This window comes from Haliotis rubra, unplaced genomic scaffold (assembly GCF_003918875.1).
Source record: "Haliotis rubra isolate DU_JTF1 unplaced genomic scaffold, ASM391887v1 Scf204, whole genome shotgun sequence".
NCBI lineage: Eukaryota > Metazoa > Mollusca > Gastropoda > Lepetellida > Haliotidae > Haliotis > Haliotis rubra.
This window is the reverse complement of record NW_025766048.1, coordinates 760,809-781,324: the sequence shown is the minus strand read 5'-3', so window position 1 is coordinate 781,324 and position 20,516 is coordinate 760,809. Positions and strand designations below refer to the sequence as shown.

General features: G+C 42.3%; 1 protein-coding gene and 1 long non-coding RNA gene across 4 annotated transcripts; both read left to right on the top strand.

Annotated features, from left to right (window-relative positions):
* Positions 1-662: 662 nt before the first annotated feature.
* Positions 663-1,802, top strand: LOC124275914. Its single transcript, XR_006898379.1, has 2 exons — positions 663-863; positions 1,264-1,802. It is a non-coding gene; the product is annotated as an uncharacterized LOC124275914 (long non-coding RNA).
* Positions 1,803-6,195: 4,393 nt separating this feature from the next.
* On the top strand, positions 6,196-18,178 carry LOC124275909 (non-neuronal cytoplasmic intermediate filament protein-like). 3 transcript variants are annotated; one of them, XM_046711597.1, is made up of 6 exons: positions 6,898-7,024; positions 11,158-11,256; positions 11,875-12,084; positions 14,225-14,329; positions 15,539-15,664; positions 18,035-18,178. In XM_046711597.1, the coding sequence occupies exons 3-6, from the start codon at positions 11,935-11,937 to the stop codon at positions 18,098-18,100; spliced, it is 447 nt and encodes a 148-aa protein (XP_046567553.1). In that variant the 5' UTR covers positions 6,898-7,024; positions 11,158-11,256; positions 11,875-11,934; the 3' UTR covers positions 18,101-18,178. The 3 variants fall into 3 exon arrangements, with proteins under 3 accessions (XP_046567554.1, XP_046567553.1, XP_046567552.1); XM_046711596.1 differs by lacking the exon at positions 6,898-7,024 and adding an exon at positions 7,455-7,722; XM_046711598.1 differs by lacking the exons at positions 6,898-7,024; positions 11,158-11,256 and adding an exon at positions 6,196-6,257.
* The last annotated feature ends 2,338 nt before the right edge of the window (positions 18,179-20,516 follow it).

Genomic DNA, 20,516 nt, shown 5'->3' with positions numbered 1-20,516 from the left:
ATTATCTCCCTTAGATCGATGCTGCTGGCAACCCCCCAGGCCCCGGCGACAAAATCCCCTGCGACTACATCATCAACAAAGAATGTTTCTCCTGGGGAGGCGGCTTTCTCCCTTTCTGCTTTCATATATTTATTATCTCCCTTAGATCTATGCTGCTGGTAACCCCCCAGGCCCCAGCGACAAAGTCCCTTGCGACTACTTCATCAACAAAGAATGCTTCTCCTGGGGAGGCGGCTCCGGCACCACCATTCTCCTTGACGACGACAGCAACAACGTTAGTATGATGGCGTGATATGTTATGGTTGTAATGGGGATAAATCGATGGATGTCTGCGACCGGGAAAGTCTTTAGGACCTTGGCGTTTCGGTATCGGCAGGTGAAACATGTACAGACAGTTACGTCCCATTGGTGTGCCAGGATCTGCTCGTGGTTTTCAATTGATGATTGTGAACCTTGGGTTGTAAGCACATTATCATACCGGAATAGTAACCTCCTATGACGGCTCTTGTCGAAACCATGAAAATGCGGGTGTTTAGAGTCATTTAAATTGGTATTGGTTATGAACCAAATTTGGTTATTGATATCATCATGTTTGAATTAATCATACTATTGTATAAATACATTAGTATTTTCAACCTGAAACGTTAACAGGACCTTTTTGCTAGTCGCCAGTCAACGTCATTCCGCACGATGCCTTTCTCCACCTTGTGCTTTCATATATTGATTATCTCCCTTAGATCGATGCTGCTGGCAACCCCCCAGGCCCCGGCGACAAAATCCCCTGCGACTACATCATCAACAAAGAATGTTTCTCCTGGGGAGGCGGCTCCGGCACCACCATTCTCCTTGACGACAGCAACAACGTTAGTATGATGGCGTGATATGTTATGGTTGTAATGGGGATAAATCGATGGATGTCTGCTTTTGGAGAAAGTCTTTAGGACCTTGGCGTTTTTCGAAACATGTGTAGACAGTTACGTCCCATTGGTGTGCCAGGATCTGCTCGTGGTTTCCAATTGATGATTGTGAAATCGTGAAAATGCGGGTGTTTAGAGTCATTTAAATTGGTATTGGCTATCAGCAAAATTTGGTTATTGATATTATCAATATTTGAACAAATCATACTACTGTAGAAACACAACGTTAACAGGACCTATTTACAGGGCACTAGGGGAGTTAACTCTTCCAGATAGGAACAATGTTTCTGGTAACTGTGACATATCATCACAGCATATAACGGTGTTGCTTTCTTTTCATCAACAGGAGAAGGCTTCTCTGAAATCAACAATCGCCGGACTGAAGTAAACGACCAACTGCACTGAACGCGCAACATGCTAGCTTAAATCACAATAATTGTTAAATATTTTGTTGAGGTTATGAATTCCATTTGTTAATTGCCAAGGTGCCTTTTATGGTTTTCAATGTCAATACGGACGGGGTTGATCTGTTGACCGGAAGTGACGTCACTTCGTTACACGTCATTAATCGGCCCTATTGTTGAGGCAACACACAACGATCAATCCGTCTAATACTGGAACAGTAAAAAATATTCATATAGCGATAATATAGGCACAAAAAGTATTGTTATGTCAATGCACGCGTGTTTGGTCTCGTTTTGAGTCATGACAAACAATAAGTGTTTGACATGTTGTCATGACGCACTACCTGCTTCGCTTTCTGAAACTAGTAGATATTTTCATATTGTTATAATTCTATGTTTTCTAAACTGTACGTAGCCACATGGTGCTCTATATTTTAGGGTCTCATATAATACATTATGACCTTTTTGAAATAAAGAATTCCAAAAATGATTTACGAATACGTCTTTTGTTAAACGACGTACAGTAAGATGCAAACAGGCCCTGCTGTTGGTTGGTTTTATAGTTTTAGGGCGACGTGGGCCAATAAGAGGCCTATTTGGGCCCAACACATTGACTTGAAATAATAAAAATCATAGGTAATTTCATCGCCAAAAGGAATCGTTTAGTTAACATATAAGAATCGACAACACTATCAATATTCATTTGAATAGACGTATACTTATATCGAATAACCTCTTCTTCGTGTTACGATTAAAACCTTAAGTAATCGCTTCCATTTCAGAAACATGAAATACTTATTCATTAACAAAGCAATAGGTTAAGATGACAGAGCGTTAAAATGATTTAAAATCACAGAACTAAATCTGTCTAAGCCCTTTGAGAGCCTGTCCAGATCACATAATTTTCCAGATGACGAGACCCAATCTAATCTTGGATTATGTCTTATGCTATTATTAATCAGGTCATGTAATTAGATAATGTTCAATATTTTCAGGCATCTCCAAATTGCAATGGCCACAATTAGAAGAGACCGTCTTATCTATAATACTCCTGTAAGCATTAAGCCCATAGTGTCCAAGTCTGGGCGACGACGAATTTTATGACCAATGAACAATGTCATCTCTAGATCCATTTGCACCAGCTTCTATAGCTTTGATAGCTGCCATAGAATCTGTAAAGATAATTGCTTCATGGTCATGTTCATCTAAGCATCTCAAGGCTTGCAAAATGGACAAAAGTTCAGCTGCAAAAACAGAAAGATAATCAGGGAATCTGAACACCTTAGCGATTGATAAATTGGGTATTCAAAAAGCCCCAGCAGTACGATCATTAGATGGTTCTTTCGATGCATCAGTGTATATATGTGTGTGAAATTAGAATAATTTTCAGACAGAAAGTCTTGAGTTATCACTTTTATTATGTTTTGGTCCATTCTCTTATTCACTATGAAACTGAGTTCAGTATTCAATCCAGGCTTCAGCAGAAGGATCAACTGGGTTACAGTTGTAAAGACCATGTTGATCAGCTAATTTCTGTATATTGAAGCCAAAGGGTAGTTTGCCATGAGACCAGTCACACATGACATATTCCACACAGTCATTAACAATCTCAGTGACTGCATGGTGTTTGTTCTTGGTTTTCATTTTTAAGAAATATTTCAAAGATACTGCTGTCTTAAGGTGAAGGGGCATTTCTGAACACTCAACTTAAAGCGCTGAGGTTGGAGTTGTTGTATAGGCCCCAGTTCATATTCTCAAAACTTTAGATTGAATTCGATCAAGCTTATTCAGATGACATTTAGCCCCGACATATACACCTGGCAACCATAGTCAAGTCTGGACAAGATAAGGACCTTGTACAGCAATAACATAGTTGACTTATCAGCACCCCCACTTTGTTTTTGAAATACACTTTAATAGATTGATGATCTTGTTACATGTGTTATATAAATGTGTGATGTGATGAGACCATGTTAATCTTTGATCAAAATACACACCAAGACATTTGAACACCGACACCATTTCCAGTTTATGGTGTCCAAGAGTTAGATTGATATCATGAGGGAATTTACGTCTTGTGATCATCATTGACACTGATTTTGATTTTGAAATCTTAAACCTCCATTTTGAACACCATGTACTGACTTTACTTAAGCAAGTTTGTATTGATTCTAAGACAAACTGAAAATTACCAACCGTCTCCACAACGACACGTCATCAGCAAACTGTGCTGCATTTTTGTTTAGAGGCAGGTCCTCGGAAATGTCATTGATCATGATATTGAATAAAACTGGACTTATTACACTTCCTTGTGGGGTACCATTTTCAATCATATGCACGCCTAATAGTTCTTTACCTATGCGAGCGTGAATGGTTTTTCGGACAAAAATGGCCATATCCACTTGAACATGTTGCCTCTAATTTCAAGCTTCCACAATTTAAAAAGCAAACAATTTCTCCAAGCCATGTCATAAGCCTTTCCGATGTCCAGGAATACACACAACATGTCTTCTTGGTTGCATAAAGCTTTCTGTGCTTCAGTTTCCAGACGAACATGTTGATCTTTACATGAACGTCCCTTTCTGAATCCTGACTGGATAATAGTTCAAGATAATAGTTCAGGCGATTAGTAACTATTCTCTCCAGGATTTTACATAAATTAGAAGTGAGAGCAATCCTGGTTTGGGCACATGAACTTTTATTGCATCACGCCATGTCCAAAGCAAGGATCCAAACACCAACTTAAGTTCAAAAGTTCCCGAATAACAGCTACAGTAGAATATGGCATATGCTTTTCTGGCATATACATTTCATAGCACAGCTCATCTGCACCTGGTGCCGCATTATGTGTTCTTGATATGGCTGCCTTAAGTTCATCATGACTGATAGCTGTATTAGGATCCAAGCTACTTTCCAACATGACAGAAGACATTTCAGGCAGAAAGTTTGTTTCAAAGACTTGCTTATATTCTCTAAATTCATGACAATAATTTTCAGAACTGCAACCAGATTCAAATTGTTTAACAAGAGCATTTACTTTCTGAATTTTTTATATGAGTTCTCCAGTTTCTCCCATTACCAGTAAAGGAGAACGAATATTATTTCCTCCGATCGTGAATGATGTAAATCTATTAATATTGGGCATATAGTCCCTCCAGCTTAATCGTTTTGTACTCCGTACAATACGCTGGAACGTAGCTCGTTTCTTACGAAAATCAGCCAAGTCACATGATAATGACGAGTGGCGAACCTTATTAAATGCCTTTCTTCTTGCGATATTGGCTTTGTCACAGCTGTCATTGCACCAGTACTTTGGCGGGAAAGCCGCTTTCATAGCAGACGATTTTCCCATGGACTCTTCTGCAATTCAGCACAAAGACCAGAAAAAAGTGCCCAATTAGCCTTCTTGAATTTCCACCAAGGGACATTATCACATGAATCACGATGTGGTCGAACCTGAATTTCAGTAAAAACAGGAAAATGGTTACTACCTAACGCATCTTCCTGAAATACACCCCAGTTACACTTACTGGCTATGGGTGATTGTATCATTGATAGATCTAAGGGAGAAACAGTCCTTTTGCCAAGATCCATGCGGGTTATTTTACCATGATTAAAAGGACAAGATCTGTTTAAGCTAAATATTCGAGTCTAGACCAGACAATACAGTGATCAACAGCACGACCATCGATCTGCGCAATTGGGAACCGATGGCATGTGCCAACCAAGTCAGCGAGGTTGACCACCCGATCCCGTTAGTCGCATCTTACGACAAGCATGGGTTACTGAAGATCAATTCTAACCCGGATCTTCACGGGTACCGCACGTCACGGTAAAGGGTCGAGTTGGAATATATTATCCCTGATTGTGGTGCCCTTCAATGTGATGTTGCTGGAATATTGATAAAGACTAACTCGGGGGGAAACACACTTATTGATTCTGTGTGAAAGACAAAAATGATGTTGGCGTATTGTGTGACTGCGCGGGTGGTGCATGTGTGCGTGCGTGCATATAGAGACATGTGACAGCTGTGATTGGATGAAATAATGTAAGATTTTTACGTAAAATACACATCCATCCAGTAATTTAAACTAACCACAATTTTAAGTATTTGGTGCTGTCATTTTTATCACCATCACTTATGTTTATTGTGTGTGCAGATATTTTCCAGTAGGTGACATTTGGTGCGGAACTGGGGTTGATGTGTTCAGGTTCATGTGCTCGGAAAATTTGCCGGATAAGTTAGCCGGAATTTGTGTTTTTATAGTTGTTTAAAGGCCAGACTGCACCCATGTGTACATGGAACAGCTGTTAACAGCCTGGATGAAATATAACGTTACTATAGAAATCTATGGGAAAACATTTAGTGTTGTATAACGTGTAACACTAGCTGAGAATTCTAATGGTTGTCCAAGGGACGCAACTCTGCACAGCGAATTGCGGCGCTTCAAACAGCTGTGGTTGTGAAGATTGTAGCTTTCGTCGGACTGTTTGTTTATTGTTTAACGTCGCATTCAGTAGTATTCCAGCAATATGGCGGCGGTTTGTAAATATTCGAGTCTTTTGTAGGACTGAGAAGACGTTGTGGTAGTCACGATCCTAATTTTCACGATGCCTAGTGTGAAATCATACAGATGTCGATATTATCCTGTCAACAGTTAAACTGTGATTAAGGAAAACACCAAAATTCATTTTATCATCTTTTTGCATTAAAAATGGCTTGCTTGTCGTACGAGGCGACTAACGGGATCGGGTGGTCAGGCTCGCTGACTTGGTTAAGACGTGTCATCGTATCCCATTTACGTAGATCGATGCTCATTGTGTTGATCACTTGATTGTCTGGTCTCTAATATTTACATGCCGCCCATATGGCAGGGGTCAGCGTCAGAACACCTGCGGTAAATGATGTCAGAAGATGACAAAGACGTCGTAGGAGGTAAGTATTCAATCAGATATGATGTAACCGAGAGGCAAAAGCGGTCGTCGCCACATCACAGTGTGTTTGCTTGTTTGTTGTTTAGTTTAACGCCACACTCAGCAGTATTCCAGCTATATGACGGCGGTCTGTAAATAGTCCAGACAATCCAGTGATCAGCACCATGAGTATCGATCTACGTAACTGGGATACGATGACATGTGTCAACCAAGTCAGCGGGCCTGCATTAAAAATGGCATAAGGTCAAATAATGCACATATACTTTATTCCAGTTTTATAGGTTTTACAAGACGCTGCATCCTCGTGTTTAATTCCTTCCCTTACCCGTGAAGATCCGGGTTAGAATTGGTTTTCAGCAACCCATGCTTGTCGTACTAGGCGACTAACGGGATCGGGTGGTCAGGCTCGCGGACTTGGTTAAGACGTGTCATCGTATCCCAGTTACGTAGATCGATGCTCATTGTGTTGATCACTTGATTGTCTGGTCTCTAATATTTACATGCCGCCCATATAGCAGGAATTCTGCAGAGTGAGGCGTTAACCAGAAAAGCCCCTTTCCTGGTACCCCATGCGTGTCCGGCGTAAGAGATAAGATAACAATGTGTGACCTTGTTGATAGCGTGACATCATTTTCCGACAACTTGAATTTATGCTTGGGCCTCCACCCACTTGAATGCTCGGCTCAGTTTCGACAATCTACTGGATTCCTTGCTCTAGTGGGGATATTACTGACTGTGACGGAACCAGTCTACCCATACACTTAACAGGTATCACACGATTATTTATGCATGACATTTTGACGAAACTTGAAACGAGTTGAAGTCAGTATATGCACTAAAGGAGGCACTGATAGATACGTGGTTAGACAGGGGGGTGTCTTAGGCCCGTGCACTTTTCCTTAGATGCTATACAGGAAATGCCGAGCCCATTGCGGGCTAGAATGACAACCAGGACCACTGGCATGCACAATTGTATGACACATCCTATGACAGAAGGTCATGGTGATTACACATGCTGCATAATAGAGCACAAATATAGCATTCGCGTTCGAGAGAGCAGGTTTACCCCCGTACTTTTCACCTTCATTCTCTGCTGTGGGCGTTGTCATTCGCCGAGGCAATTCTATCTCCAACGGAGTGTAGCATGGTCGTTTAATGCAATGAATTGATAAATGTCCTCATTTATATCATAGGATGCTTGCTATTAGTATTGAGTGCATTATAATTTGAATGCTATTTCTTTTCATGACTACACAATGTCTCTTTGTATTTCGGTGCATGTGATCCAGTGTGTGTTACCTGTGTGGTGCGTTTAATCAGTTGAAATGTAGTTCAGGTGAACATATACCTCGGTAGAAGCATGTAGGTTTGTTTGCTTTGAACATTCCTTTGTGGGATCTCTTAAGGCTGACGATTTACGCCATATCAGAACTTATACACAATCACAAGGCCTGCGCAGTGACAAGGTGAGTTTAAATCACCCCCTTTTCAATTTAACCTTGAATGCACTATGCTCGCACAAACCTGACGACGATCGGTTAGAATATGTTTTCAAGAATTCAGTAGTGAAGTTAAAGTCAGGACATGGAAACTTGGATGACCACGATTACTCAGGAACTGTATTTATGTCTATCTTGACACAGAGACGATTTATGGAGGAAGCAGGGCACACGCTCTAGTTTCTTAAGCGTCTTTGCCTAGGTCTAAATATGTCGTGCGAGGTCAGTTTGTTGTTTGTTGTTTAAAGCTGCACTCAGCAATATCCCAGCTATGTAACAGTGATCTGTAAGTGATAGACCCTGGACCAGAAACTGCAGCGAATGGCATGATGATGTCATCATCGATCAGCGCAGCTAGGATACGATTGTCGGTATCAACAATGAGCTCCACACATTATATAATTAGGATATGTTATAGGCTTCACACAAGGCACCATATAGAACCTCTCAGTTTAACACAGGGCATTTATAACACTGTATCAGCTTCGTACATGGCACTCTGTGTTTCAGATTAACACAGGGCACCAGATACAATGTCTCTGTTTAACACAGGGCACCAGATACAATGTCTCTGTTTAACACAGGGCACCAGATACAATGTCTCAGTTTAACACAGGGCACCAGATACAATGTCTCTGTTTAACACAGGGCACAAGACACAATGTCTCTGTTTAACACAGGGCACCAGATACAATGTCTCAGTTTAACACAGGGCACCAGATACAATGTCTCTGTTTAACACAGGGCATCAGATACAATGTCTCTGTTTAACACAGGGCACCAGATACAATGTCTCTGTTTAACACAGGGCACCAGATACAATGTCTCTGTTTAACACAGGGCACCAGATACAATGTCTCAGTTTAACACAGGGCACCAGATACAATGTCTCTGTTTAACACAGGGCACCAGATACAATGTCTCTGTTTAACACAGGGCACCAGATACAATGTCTCAGTTTAACACAGGGCACCAGATACAATGTCTCAGTTTAACACAGGGCACCAGATACAATGTCTCAGTTTAACGCAGGGCACCAGATACAATGTCTCTGTTTAACACAGGGCACTAGATACAATGTCTCTGTTTAACACAGGGCACCAGATACAATGTCTCTGTTTAACACAGGGCACCAGATACAATGTCTCTGTTTAACACAGGGCACCAGATACAATGTCTCTGTTTAACACAGGGCACCAGATACAATGTCTCAATTTAACACAGGGCACCAGATACAATGTCTCAGTTTAACACAGGGCACCAGATACAATGTCTCTGTTTAACACAGGGCACCAGATACAATGTCTCAGTTTAACACAGGGCGCCAGATACAATGTCTCTGTTTAACACAGGGCACCAGATACAATATGTCTGTTTAACACATGGCACCAGATACAATGTCTCAATTTAACACAGGGAACAAGACACAATGTCTCTGTTTAACACAGGTTACCAGATACAATGTCTCAGTTTAACACAGGGCACCAGATACAATGCCTCAGTTTAACACAGGGCACCAGATACACTGTCTCAGTATAACACAGGGCACCAGATACAATGTCTCAGTTTAACACAGGGCACCAGACACAATGTCTCTGTTTAACACAGGTTACCAGATACCATGTCTCAGTTTAACACAGGGCACCAGATACAATGTCTCAGTATAACACAGGGCACCAGATACACTGTCTCTGTTTAACACAGGGCACCAGATATAATGTCTCAGTTTAACACAGGGCACAAGACACAATGTCTCTGTTTAACACAGGTTACCAGATACAATGTCTCAGTTTAACACAGGGCACCAGATACAATGTCTCAGTTTAACACAGGGCACCAGACACAATGTCTCTGTTTAACACAGGTTACCAGATACAATGTCTCAGTTTAACACAGGGCACCAGATACAATGTCTCAGTTTAACAAAGGGCACCAGATACACTGTCTCTGTTTAACACAGGGCACCAGATACAATGTCTCAGTTTAACACAGGGCACAAGACACAATGTCTCTGTTTAACACAGGTTACCAGATACAATGTCTCAGTTTAACACAGGGCACCAGATACAATGTCTCAGTATAACACAGGGCACCAGATACAATATTTCTGTTTAACACAGGGCACCAGATACAATGTCTCAGTTTAACACAGGTTACCAGATACAATGTCTCTGTTTAACACAGGGCACCAGATACAATGTCTCAGTATAACACAGGGCACCAGATACACTGTCTCTGTTTAACACAGGGCACCAGATATAATGTCTCAGTTTAACACAGGGCACAAGACACAATGTCTCTGTTTAACACAGGTTACCAGATACAATGTCTCAGTTTAACACAGGGCACCAGATACAATGTCTCAGTTTAACACAGGGCACCAGACACAATGTCTCTGTTTAACACAGGTTACCAGATACAATGTCTCAGTTTAACACAGGGCACCAGATACAATGTCTCAGTATAACAAAGGGCACCAGATACACTGTCTCTGTTTAACACAGGGCACCAGATACAATGTCTCAGTTTAACACAGGGCACAAGACACAATGTCTCTGTTTAACACAGGTTACCAGATACAATGTCTCAGTTTAACACAGGGCACCAGATACAATGTCTCAGTATAACACAGGGCACCAGATACAATATTTCTGTTTAACACAGGGCACCAGATACAATGTCTCAGTTTAACACAGGTTACCAGATACAATGTCTCTGTTTAACACAGGGCACCAGATACAATGTCTCAGTATAACACAGGGCACCAGATACACTGTCTCTGTTTAACGCAGGGCACCAGATACAATGTCTCAGTTTAACACAGGGCACCAGATACAATATTTCTGTTTAACACAGGGCACCAGATACAATGTCTCAGTTTAACACAGGTTACCAGATACAATGTCTCTGTTTAACACAGGGCACCAGTTTCCATATCTCATTTTAACGCAGGGCACCAGATACAATGTCTCAGGTTAACGCAGGGCACCAGATACAATATCTCAGTTTAATGCAGGGCACCAGATGCAATGTTTCTGTTTAAGGCAGGGTAACTAGATACAATGTCTCAGTTTAACACAGGGCACCAGACACAATGTCTCAGTTTAACACAGGGCACCAGATACAATGTCTCTGTTTAACACAGGGCACAAGACACAATGTCTCAGTTTAACACAGGGCACCAGATACAATGTCTCAGTTTAACACAGGGCACCAGATACAATGTCTCAATTTAACACAGGGCACAAGACACAATGTCTCAGTTTAACACAGGGCACCAGATACAATGTCTCAGTTTAACGCAGGACACCAGACACAATTTCTGGTCATAAAATTAAAAATGACTGTAGCATTCGTTTGTGTCAGTGTTATGATCTTGTATTGATTTTTGCTTTCATATAGTTGTCCCCTCGTTAGACCTGAATGGACTCACCCCTTCGGGGTCAGCGTCAGAACACCTGCAGTAAATGATGTCAGAAGATGACAAAGACGTCGTAGGAGGTAAGTATTCAATCAGATATGATGTAACCGAGAGGCAAAAGCGGTCGTCGCCACATCAAAGTTTGTTTGCTTGTTTGTTGTTTTGCTTAACGCCAGACTCAGCAGTATTCCAGCTATATGACGGCGGTCTGTAAATAGTCCAGACAATCCAGTGATCAGCACCATGAGTATCGATCTACGTAACTGGGATACGATAACATGTGTCAACCAAGTCAGCGGGCCTGACCACCCGATCCCGTTAGTTGCCCCTTTCGACAAGCACAGGTTGACTGAAGACCAATTCTAACCCGGACCTTCACGGGTCGCCACATCAAAGACCGGTACGATGTTAGTAGTATGAAAAATGTTTTGTGTGTATCCGTGTATGTATTCCACGTTTAACAAATGATGACCATCGATCCAAGCAATTGGGATTCCAACCCATACTCTCAGAGTCAGTCATCTATTCGCCAGCACACAAAGTCAGCGATCTAACCGACTCAAATTTGGCCTTTATTGAGAAAGCGTATTCGCAAATATAACATATGTTACAAACGATATACTTTATGAACGCATACAACTAATATAACATCAGTGTTCGTGTACAACTAACCAATGTGTTATTGATTTTCCTTACAGACAAAAACGAACTGATTTGAAGAGACAGGTTGTGTTGGCCGATGTAATATCCGTGTTGAAATGTTAGCGCATGCGCAGACAAAAAACTCTTGCGTTTCCGGTCGAATGGTACTGTCACGGTCAGCCCGTGGACCAGTCAGCTTCGTTGAAGTATCATTGGACGGAAGTTACATAACAATAGAGAACACCACGACTGCATCGAAGTCAAAGGTTGGACTGTATTTTACTGTCTCTTGTGTGTATAGCTTTAGCTTCCCTTATATTGTTCGGACATGTTTATACAACCGGTTTAACACTAAAGAGAGTAAAGTACAATGATTAAAAACAACTTGTTGATTGGCTAAATCACGGAGGGGAATACCAGTTTGGACCGTTGCAGGGCAGGGTGAGTTTCAGGACAATACCAGTTTGGGTCGTTGCTGGACAGGGTGAGTTTCAGGGATATACCAGTTTGGATCGTTGCTGGGCAGGGTGGGTTTCAGGGATATACCAGTTTGGATTGTTCCTGGGCAGGTTGGGTTTCAGGGATATACCAGTTTGGATCGTTGCTTGGCAGGGTGAGTTTCAAGGCAATACCAGTTTGGATCGTTGCTGGGCAGGGTGAGTTTCAAGGCAATACCAGTTTGGACCGTTGCTGGGCAGGGTGAGTTTCAAGGCAATACCAGTTTGGACCGTTGCTGGGCAGGGTGAGTTTCAGGACAATACCAGTTTGGGTCGTTGCTTGGCAGGGTGGGTTTCAGGGATATACCAGTTTGGATCGTTGCTGGGCAGGGTGGGTTTCAGGACAATACCAGTTTGGATCGTTGCTGGACAGGGTGAGTTTCAGGGATATACCAGTTTGGATCGTTGCTTGGCAGGGTGAGTTTCAGGGATATACCAGTTTGGATCGTTGCTGGGCAGGGTGAGTTTCAGGGATATACCAGTTTGGATCGTTGCTGGGCAGGGTGAGTTTCAGGACAATACCAGTTTGGACCGTTGCTGGCCAGGGTGGGTTTCAGGGATATACCAGTTTGGATCGTTGCTGGGCAGGGTGGGTTTCAGGAATATACCAGTTTGGATCGTTGCTTGGCAGGGTGAGTTTCAAGGCAATACCAGTTTGGATCGTTGCTTTGCAGGGTGAGTTTCAAGGCAATACCAGTTTAGATCGTTGCTGGACAGGGTGAGTTTCAAGGCAATACCAGTTTGGACCGTTGCTGGGCAGGGTGAGTTTCAGGACAATACCAGTTTGGGTCGTTGCTGGGCAGAGTGAGTTTCAGGGATATACCAGTTTGGATCGTTGCTGGGCAGATAGGGTTTCAGGGATATACCAGTTTGGATCGTTGCTGGGCAGGGTGGGTTTCAGGGATATACCAGTTTGGATCGTTGCTGGGCAGGGTGGGTTTCAAGGCAATACCAGTTTGGATCGTTGCAGGGCAGGCTGAGTTTCAAGGCAATACCAGTTTGGATCGTTGCTTGGCAGGCTGAGTTTCAAGGCAATACCAGTTTGGATCGTTGCTTGGCAGGCTGAGTTTCAAGGCAATACCAGTTTGGACCGTTGCTTGGCAGGGTGAGTTTCAAGGCAATACCAGTTTGGATCGTTGCTGGGCAGGCTGAGTTTCAAGGCAATACCAGTTTGGATCGTTGCTGGGCAGGGTGGGTTTCAGGGATATACCAGTTTGGATCGTTGCTTGGCAGGGTGAGTTTCAAGGCAATACCAGTTTGGATCGTTGCTTGGCAGGGTGAGTTTCAAGGCAATACCAGTTTGGATCGTTGCTTGGCAGGGTGAGTTTCAAGGCAATACCAGTTTGGATCGTTGCTGGGCAGGCTGAGTTTCAAGGCAATACCAGTTTGGATCGTTGCTGGGCAGGCTGAGTTTCAAGGCAATACAAGTTTGGATCGTTGGTAGGCAGGGTGAGTTTCAGGGCAATACCAGTTTGGATCGTTGCTGGGCAGGCTGAGTTTCAAGGCAATACCAGTTTGGATCGTTGCTTGGCAGGGTGAGTTTCAAGGCAATACCAGTTTGGATCGTTGCTGGGCAGGGTGAGTTTCAAGGCAATACCAGTTTGGATCGTTGCTGGGCAGGCTGAGTTTCAAGGCAATACCAGTTTGGATCGTTGCTTGGCAGGCTGAGTTTCAAGGCAATACCAGTTTGGATCGTTGCTGGGCAGGGTGAGTTTCAAGGCAATACCAGTTTGGATCGTTGCTAGGCAGTGTGAGTTTCAGGGCAATACCAATTTGGATCGTTGCTGGGCAGGGTGAGTTTCAGGGCAATACCAGTTTGGATGGCTGCTTGTTAACATTTAATCAGACATGAACTTACCACGAAGTATCACTACCATTGTCTAACTACATGACTCTGTTTGGCATCTAGTCGGTGCAGTTGCAAGGATGGAGTTTGAGAAAAAAGAGAAAAGGCCAACCCGACATCCTCTACAAATTCGGGGACTATGTCCTACATCCGGGTGCTAAACTCAGAGTAAGTAGCAGCAGAAAGAACACTCTAACTCAGAGAATGAATGAATGTAGTATTGCGCCGCAGCAGTGTTACACATAATCACCAAGATACACAGTAGAACTACCTGTAATACCTGGTCATCAATTACTGCACACGACACGCGCGGGATACTAGAGACCTATTGCCTCGAATCCCCCACGTGGATTCTTCGTGGGCCACGAAATCATTACAAAGCACACTGTACTTCTTTCTTAAAAACGATGGTGACTCTTGGTCTTTGCGAAAACATTACATTTCAAGGTGATCAATAATGTTTGGGTTTTGCCATGTTTAATAAGTATCAATGTGAATGTTGAAATTGATAGGATTTTAGGGGCGGTGGGGTAGCCTAGTGGTTAAGGCGTTCGCTCGTCACGCCGAAAACCCGGGTTCGATTCCCCACATGGGCACAATGTGTTAAGTCCATTTCTGGTGTCCCCCGCCGTGATATTGCTGGAATATTGCTAAAAAGCGTCGTAAAACTAAACTCACTCACTCACTGATAGGATTTTAACCGGAGTGTTTTCTTACATTTGGGTAACTATGGGCGGCTGAATGCACGGTCAGTGGTGCGATCATCGGCAGCGTCATACCTGAAGACCTGCATATCGATATTAATAGGATTAAATGTGGATTGACTGGCTCGGAATCCATGTTATCAATGTCCAAATTAAGTATCGCTGTCAAGCTACGGCATGGATGATCACTGGTATACAGAGCGGGGTTTTCGGTTGTTTTGTATTTTTCTTTTTGGTTGTTGTTTTGGGGGATTTATTTTATGTTTGGTTGGTTTATTTGTTCGGGGGTGTGGGGTGTGGGGTTTGGGGTGGTTCTTGTTTGTTTTTTGCTTTTTTTGTTGTTGTTTTTTGGGGGTGGTGGTGGTTTGTTTTGATTGTTTTGTTTGTTTTTGGTTTGGGGTTGGTTTTGGTTTTGTTGTTGTTGTTGTTTTGTTGTTGTTTTGTTGTGTGTTTTTGGGGTTTTTTGGGGGTATTTTAAATGTACCCTCTAAAAATCTTTTAATTTTATTGGGGGGGGGGGGTTGTTCTTACTTCAGCAATGAAAGGAATCTAAAGCAGGCTAATTTGGACTTCATATATTGTCATCTTCATGTCAACCAGGTAGTTGTTAAATCAGCACCAACTGCAATAGCGTTGAAACTGTTGTTAAGCCCCTCATTACTCACTTCCTCAGATCTACGGTCGCTGGAACACCCCTGCTCCCCAACAAGACATCGGCTGTGACTACATCATCAACTACGACGTTTTCAACTGGGGATTCGGCACGACCGCCGTGTATCTCTATAACGAGGAACACAAGGTTAGTACCATTCTCTTCCCACAGAGGTTACTCCTGTCATATCTTCCTACGTAACCTCTGTTCTAATACGGCCCTTTCATGGTGTGAGCGTTCAAGACTCGTGATTGGAGGCAATCAGATTTAGTTGTGCAATCAGCGACGTTGTTTCAAAAGTGATCATTCGCAAGGCCTCGGTAATTTCCGTATGCTTCGAGAAAACTAAACCTCTTCCCCTGCGCGATGCGCAAACGTTTCTTCTAGACAGTCATGTTATGGCGGATCAGTGGCGTCTCCATCGCCCTCGTTGACAACGGACAAGCTAGCCATTAAACGTCTTGTGTGTAATATCAACACAAGTCCCCGGCAGATGGAGGATATTTGTGGCCCCACATTTGCTTGTGTTAGTCAAGTTTAATCTAAGTCGATGTAACACGTGTTCTGATTGGATAGAAAGAAGGGAGATAATTCGTGTTGCGATCTTTTGCCGCTAGGGGATTTTACGAGAACCGGGAAATATGGCCGTATTAGAACAGAGGTTCGTAGGAAGATATGACAAGTAACCTCTGTGGGAAGAGAATGGGTTAGTACAAGTATAACGCTTCACCAAAACACAGCTGAGAATCGTCACACAAACCAGACCAATCGCGCAGTATAGCCTGTACTCGGAACTATCTGTTTTGGCCTATTAGATGTGAGCAAGTTGAAAAGTGAACTCTGAAGCATAAACAGGTGCTATTACTCTCACAAGAATACAGTGGAAGCTCTCGGCAGCCCTCCAATCCGGTATGCTCTCAATATCGGCACTAGAATTTGGTCCCGACAGAAGCTAGTTAATTTATGAGATTGACGCCCTCTAAGCCGGCGTCAGTGTATTCCGTATTTCGGCACAACAAAGGTCGCCTATTTGACTGTTTGAACAGTACTTAACACTCTCTAAACCGGCATCCGGTATCTCGGCTCTCCTGTTTATTGGCTGAACGTGTATTAACAACACAGTGAATTACCATCGGCATTAAGCTCATGGATGTTGCCTGATAAAAGGAGTATGGATAAGGATTAAGTAGGTGAGGTAAATTGGTGAGTGTATAGTGATTATTTCCGTGCTGCAAACTTACACTTTCATGGAGAGATTAAGTTAAAGGAGCAATTTAGTTAGCCAATCAATGAATGTATTGGCGGTTAATCCTTAGAAGGAAGGGCGTTTGTTTTTACAAAGAGACTTTACGACAGGATGTATTCAGTATAGATTAGTAAATCTATATACATAAACTCTACCTTTTGACAAATCCACTGTGCAGGATAAAAGCAATTAAACAATCAGCGTGTTACCGGTTAATCCTTTGATCGCTGTTTGTTTTGTAACTCAGCTGATAATTCCTCTTGCTGCACGTCCATGCACATATTACATAAGATATCATACATTTGCCACCTAAGACCTCAATTTATCATGTTGAGTATTTACTCCAGACACAAGAAATGCCAAATGGGAACCTTTGTCGGGTAATCTGAGCGGTGTTATTACTAATTATACCTGTTGTAAATTCATTAACTGACCATCAAGTCAATGATGACAAATAACATGTGTAGGTTTACCACCAAACAAGGGTTACAGCTAGAGTGTAGTAATCACTGTATTGCATGCAAGTTTGATTGCCTGAAAAATATCTTATGGGCCGACACTGATTTGAGGATACGAACGGAACTTCATTGTTACATAAGAAACATATGTAAGCATTTGCTGTGTACTTAGTTAAAAACTGTATATACCTATGTACCTAAGTAAAATGTCAGAGTTTTTAGCAATGGCAAAGTGGGGTTGTTTAGTTTATGGATTCAAATATATCAAATGTGTGTTTTTGATATCATAGCATAGGTAATAGACATCATATTTTTACATGATTAAATATCGAGGTAAAAAACACAGAAATAGGATCAAATTGGATCAGTCACTATACCATCCAAACATCTGAAAATCTGATAAAGCCTACACTGCTGGGATACTTTATTACAATCAGACAAAAAGTAGCGGGGATATTTTCAAATAAGGGCATCTGATGGGCATCCACCCTTCCTAATGTCCCACCAATTAGGTTGAAGAAATTCTGCCAAGGTGGACAGTAGCCCAGTCCCCGTGTCCGTCACGGTCGAGGGAGCAGAGGCTGACCAGTTTGCAGCTAGGTTTCGTAATTAGACTGTTGGCTGGAAACATTAATCGCTCTGGATCAGTGGCCCTTTAATTTATCAAACAATAACACCAGCATACCATGATTCTTTCGTCACTTGAATACTTATTTTTTCTTAGACGATGATGATGATGATGATGATGATGATGACAGCCGATATTGACAATAACGGATACCGGAATGGTGTATTACTTTTTTTGTTTAACAGGAAAAGGCTTCATTAGAGTCAACAGTCACTTCGATGACAAGCGTGCCCGTCCCCTTTAGACCATAACAACCAACATCTTGATACTAGTATCATACGTAACGTCACACATATTTATTTTGTATTAAATGCGATTTCATCTAAAAATGAAGTTTGTTGTCTTTGTCAAGGTGTTTCGTAACCAGATCTGTCTCTTGATCGTCATTGTAAAGAGATAATGTATCAAGCGACTTGTCTCTTGCGGCTCAGGGCGGTGGGGTTGCCTAGTGGCTAAAGCGTTCGTTCGTCACGCAGAAGACTGGGGTTTGACTCTCCACATGGGTACAATGTGTGAAGCCCATTCTCGTAACCCCGCCCCGATACTGCTGGGACATTGCTAAAAGCGGGGTAAAACCGTACTCACTTACTAACTTACGCTCAATTAACTAACAGTATTTAAGCTATATCATGAGACCCGTGAAGATCCGGGTTAGAAGATTGATCTTCAGTAACCCATGCTTGTCGTAAGAGGCGACTAACGGGATCGGGTGGTCAGGCTCGCTGACTTGGTTGACACATGTCATCGGTTCCCAATTGCGCAGATTGATGCTCATGCTGTTGATCACTGGATTGTCTGGTCTAGACTCGATTACTTGCAGACCGCCGCCATATAGCTGGAATATTGCCGAGTGCGGCGTAAAACTCACTCACTCACTATATCATGGCATGTCAGATTATTTGTGGAGGAGTGAGTGTGAGTGAGTTTGCTTTAGAAAGTATACACAGATGAGTGAGTGAGTTAGTGTTATGCAACATTTACGAATATTCGAGCACTATCACGTCGGGGTACACCTGAAATGAGCTTCACACTTCGTGACGAGCGTATATAAAGTTCTGCTGAGAACAGTGCAGATATACATCAAAGAAAACAGCAGTTCTATCTTCCTTTGCTGTTCATTTTTCAATGAACAGCTTTACCAACCCAAGCTTATTCATGAGCATGTATTTGGTTTGGTTCAGAAGTTGACCGGATTCAGATTCAGATTCAAACACACAATCCTGCCACGCACAAAGAACATTAAATTAGCTGTACATAAATGCTCCATTACAAAAGGGGCGGTGGAGTAGCCTTCTGGTTAAAGGGTTCGCTCGTCACGCCAAAGGCCCGAGTTCGAATCCCCACATGGGTACAACGTGTGAAGCCCATTTCTGGTGTCCCCCGCCTAGATATTGAACATTGCCTAGAACATTGCCAAAAGTGGCGGAAAACCATACTCACTCCATTATAAGAATAAACAATACGAAAAACACACAACAATTTAAGATAGTCAGGCTTTATTTCAAAGGAGGACTTCCTAAGAAGGCAGCCATTTTAGCCAGATCCAAGTACATCTTTGTGTAGGCCTATTGTATTCCTTGACAAGACAAGATCTTGTCACCTCCATGAGTGGGTGAGCCAAGTTTACTATTTCATGTAGTACTTATGGTATTTCACTATATCTGAATGTCAAACAAAGGCCAAAGTGAGGTATGTTGTTTATTACCCATGGTGCTAAAATAAGATAATATATAAAATATACACTTTGGGTCAAGTTCAAGGTGACTAAGGGAGACCACTTCTACCACCTGCATCACAAACTTATCCAATAACAAACATTAACTTCAATTACTTCATTTCTGACCTGGAAGCAGGAATGTCCTTTGACTAGATTTGATTGTCAGGGATCGATCACAGCTCACCAACCAGACATGACAAGGGAGACAATGCTGTAGCCATCCAACAGAGAAGGGACATAACTCAGCAGCCAGCAAACTGACAAACCAGAATGTTCTCCAAGACAGGCCTCGATACAACTCAAGCCAGGGTAACATGACATTTAGTATACAGAGCCCAGGCCGAGACTGTTCACGAAGATCAGTTCGAATCACTTCACTGTGTTCCCTTTGGGTGAAATCTAACTGTTGTATAATGGAACATGTATCTTGAAACAGCTGAACTATATTTTAAAATTCAGACAGATTACATATTTTTGTTTAAATTGTAGTGTACACAGTATGTATGACATATATGGCAATTGCTCAGAACAAACTCTGTATAAATACTATCAACAGTGAGACCTCTTATTATTATGTCTTTACAACTTATATCACTGTACAGGGCCGTATACAGCTTTTTGAGAAAAGGGGGGAGGGGGTGTTTGCACGCTCTTGAGAAAGGGGGTCTGCATACTTCAGTTTCACCCACGAGTGTTTCAATGGTCATTTAATAATCTTTCAGGACAAAAGGGTGTGTGTCCCATTCTGAATGAGCCTGTGCTCAGGGTCTGTATATCTGATATCAAAGGCATAAGGCTGAGATTCTAGATATCATTCAAAATCATTCTTAAACTGTAAACAGAAATAGCCATTGTCTTGTGTGTAAAATGCACAGCTCTGATTGGCCTGTGTGGATATACATGATATCAAATACACTGGATGATATCCTCATTTTATATCGTGGTCAGGG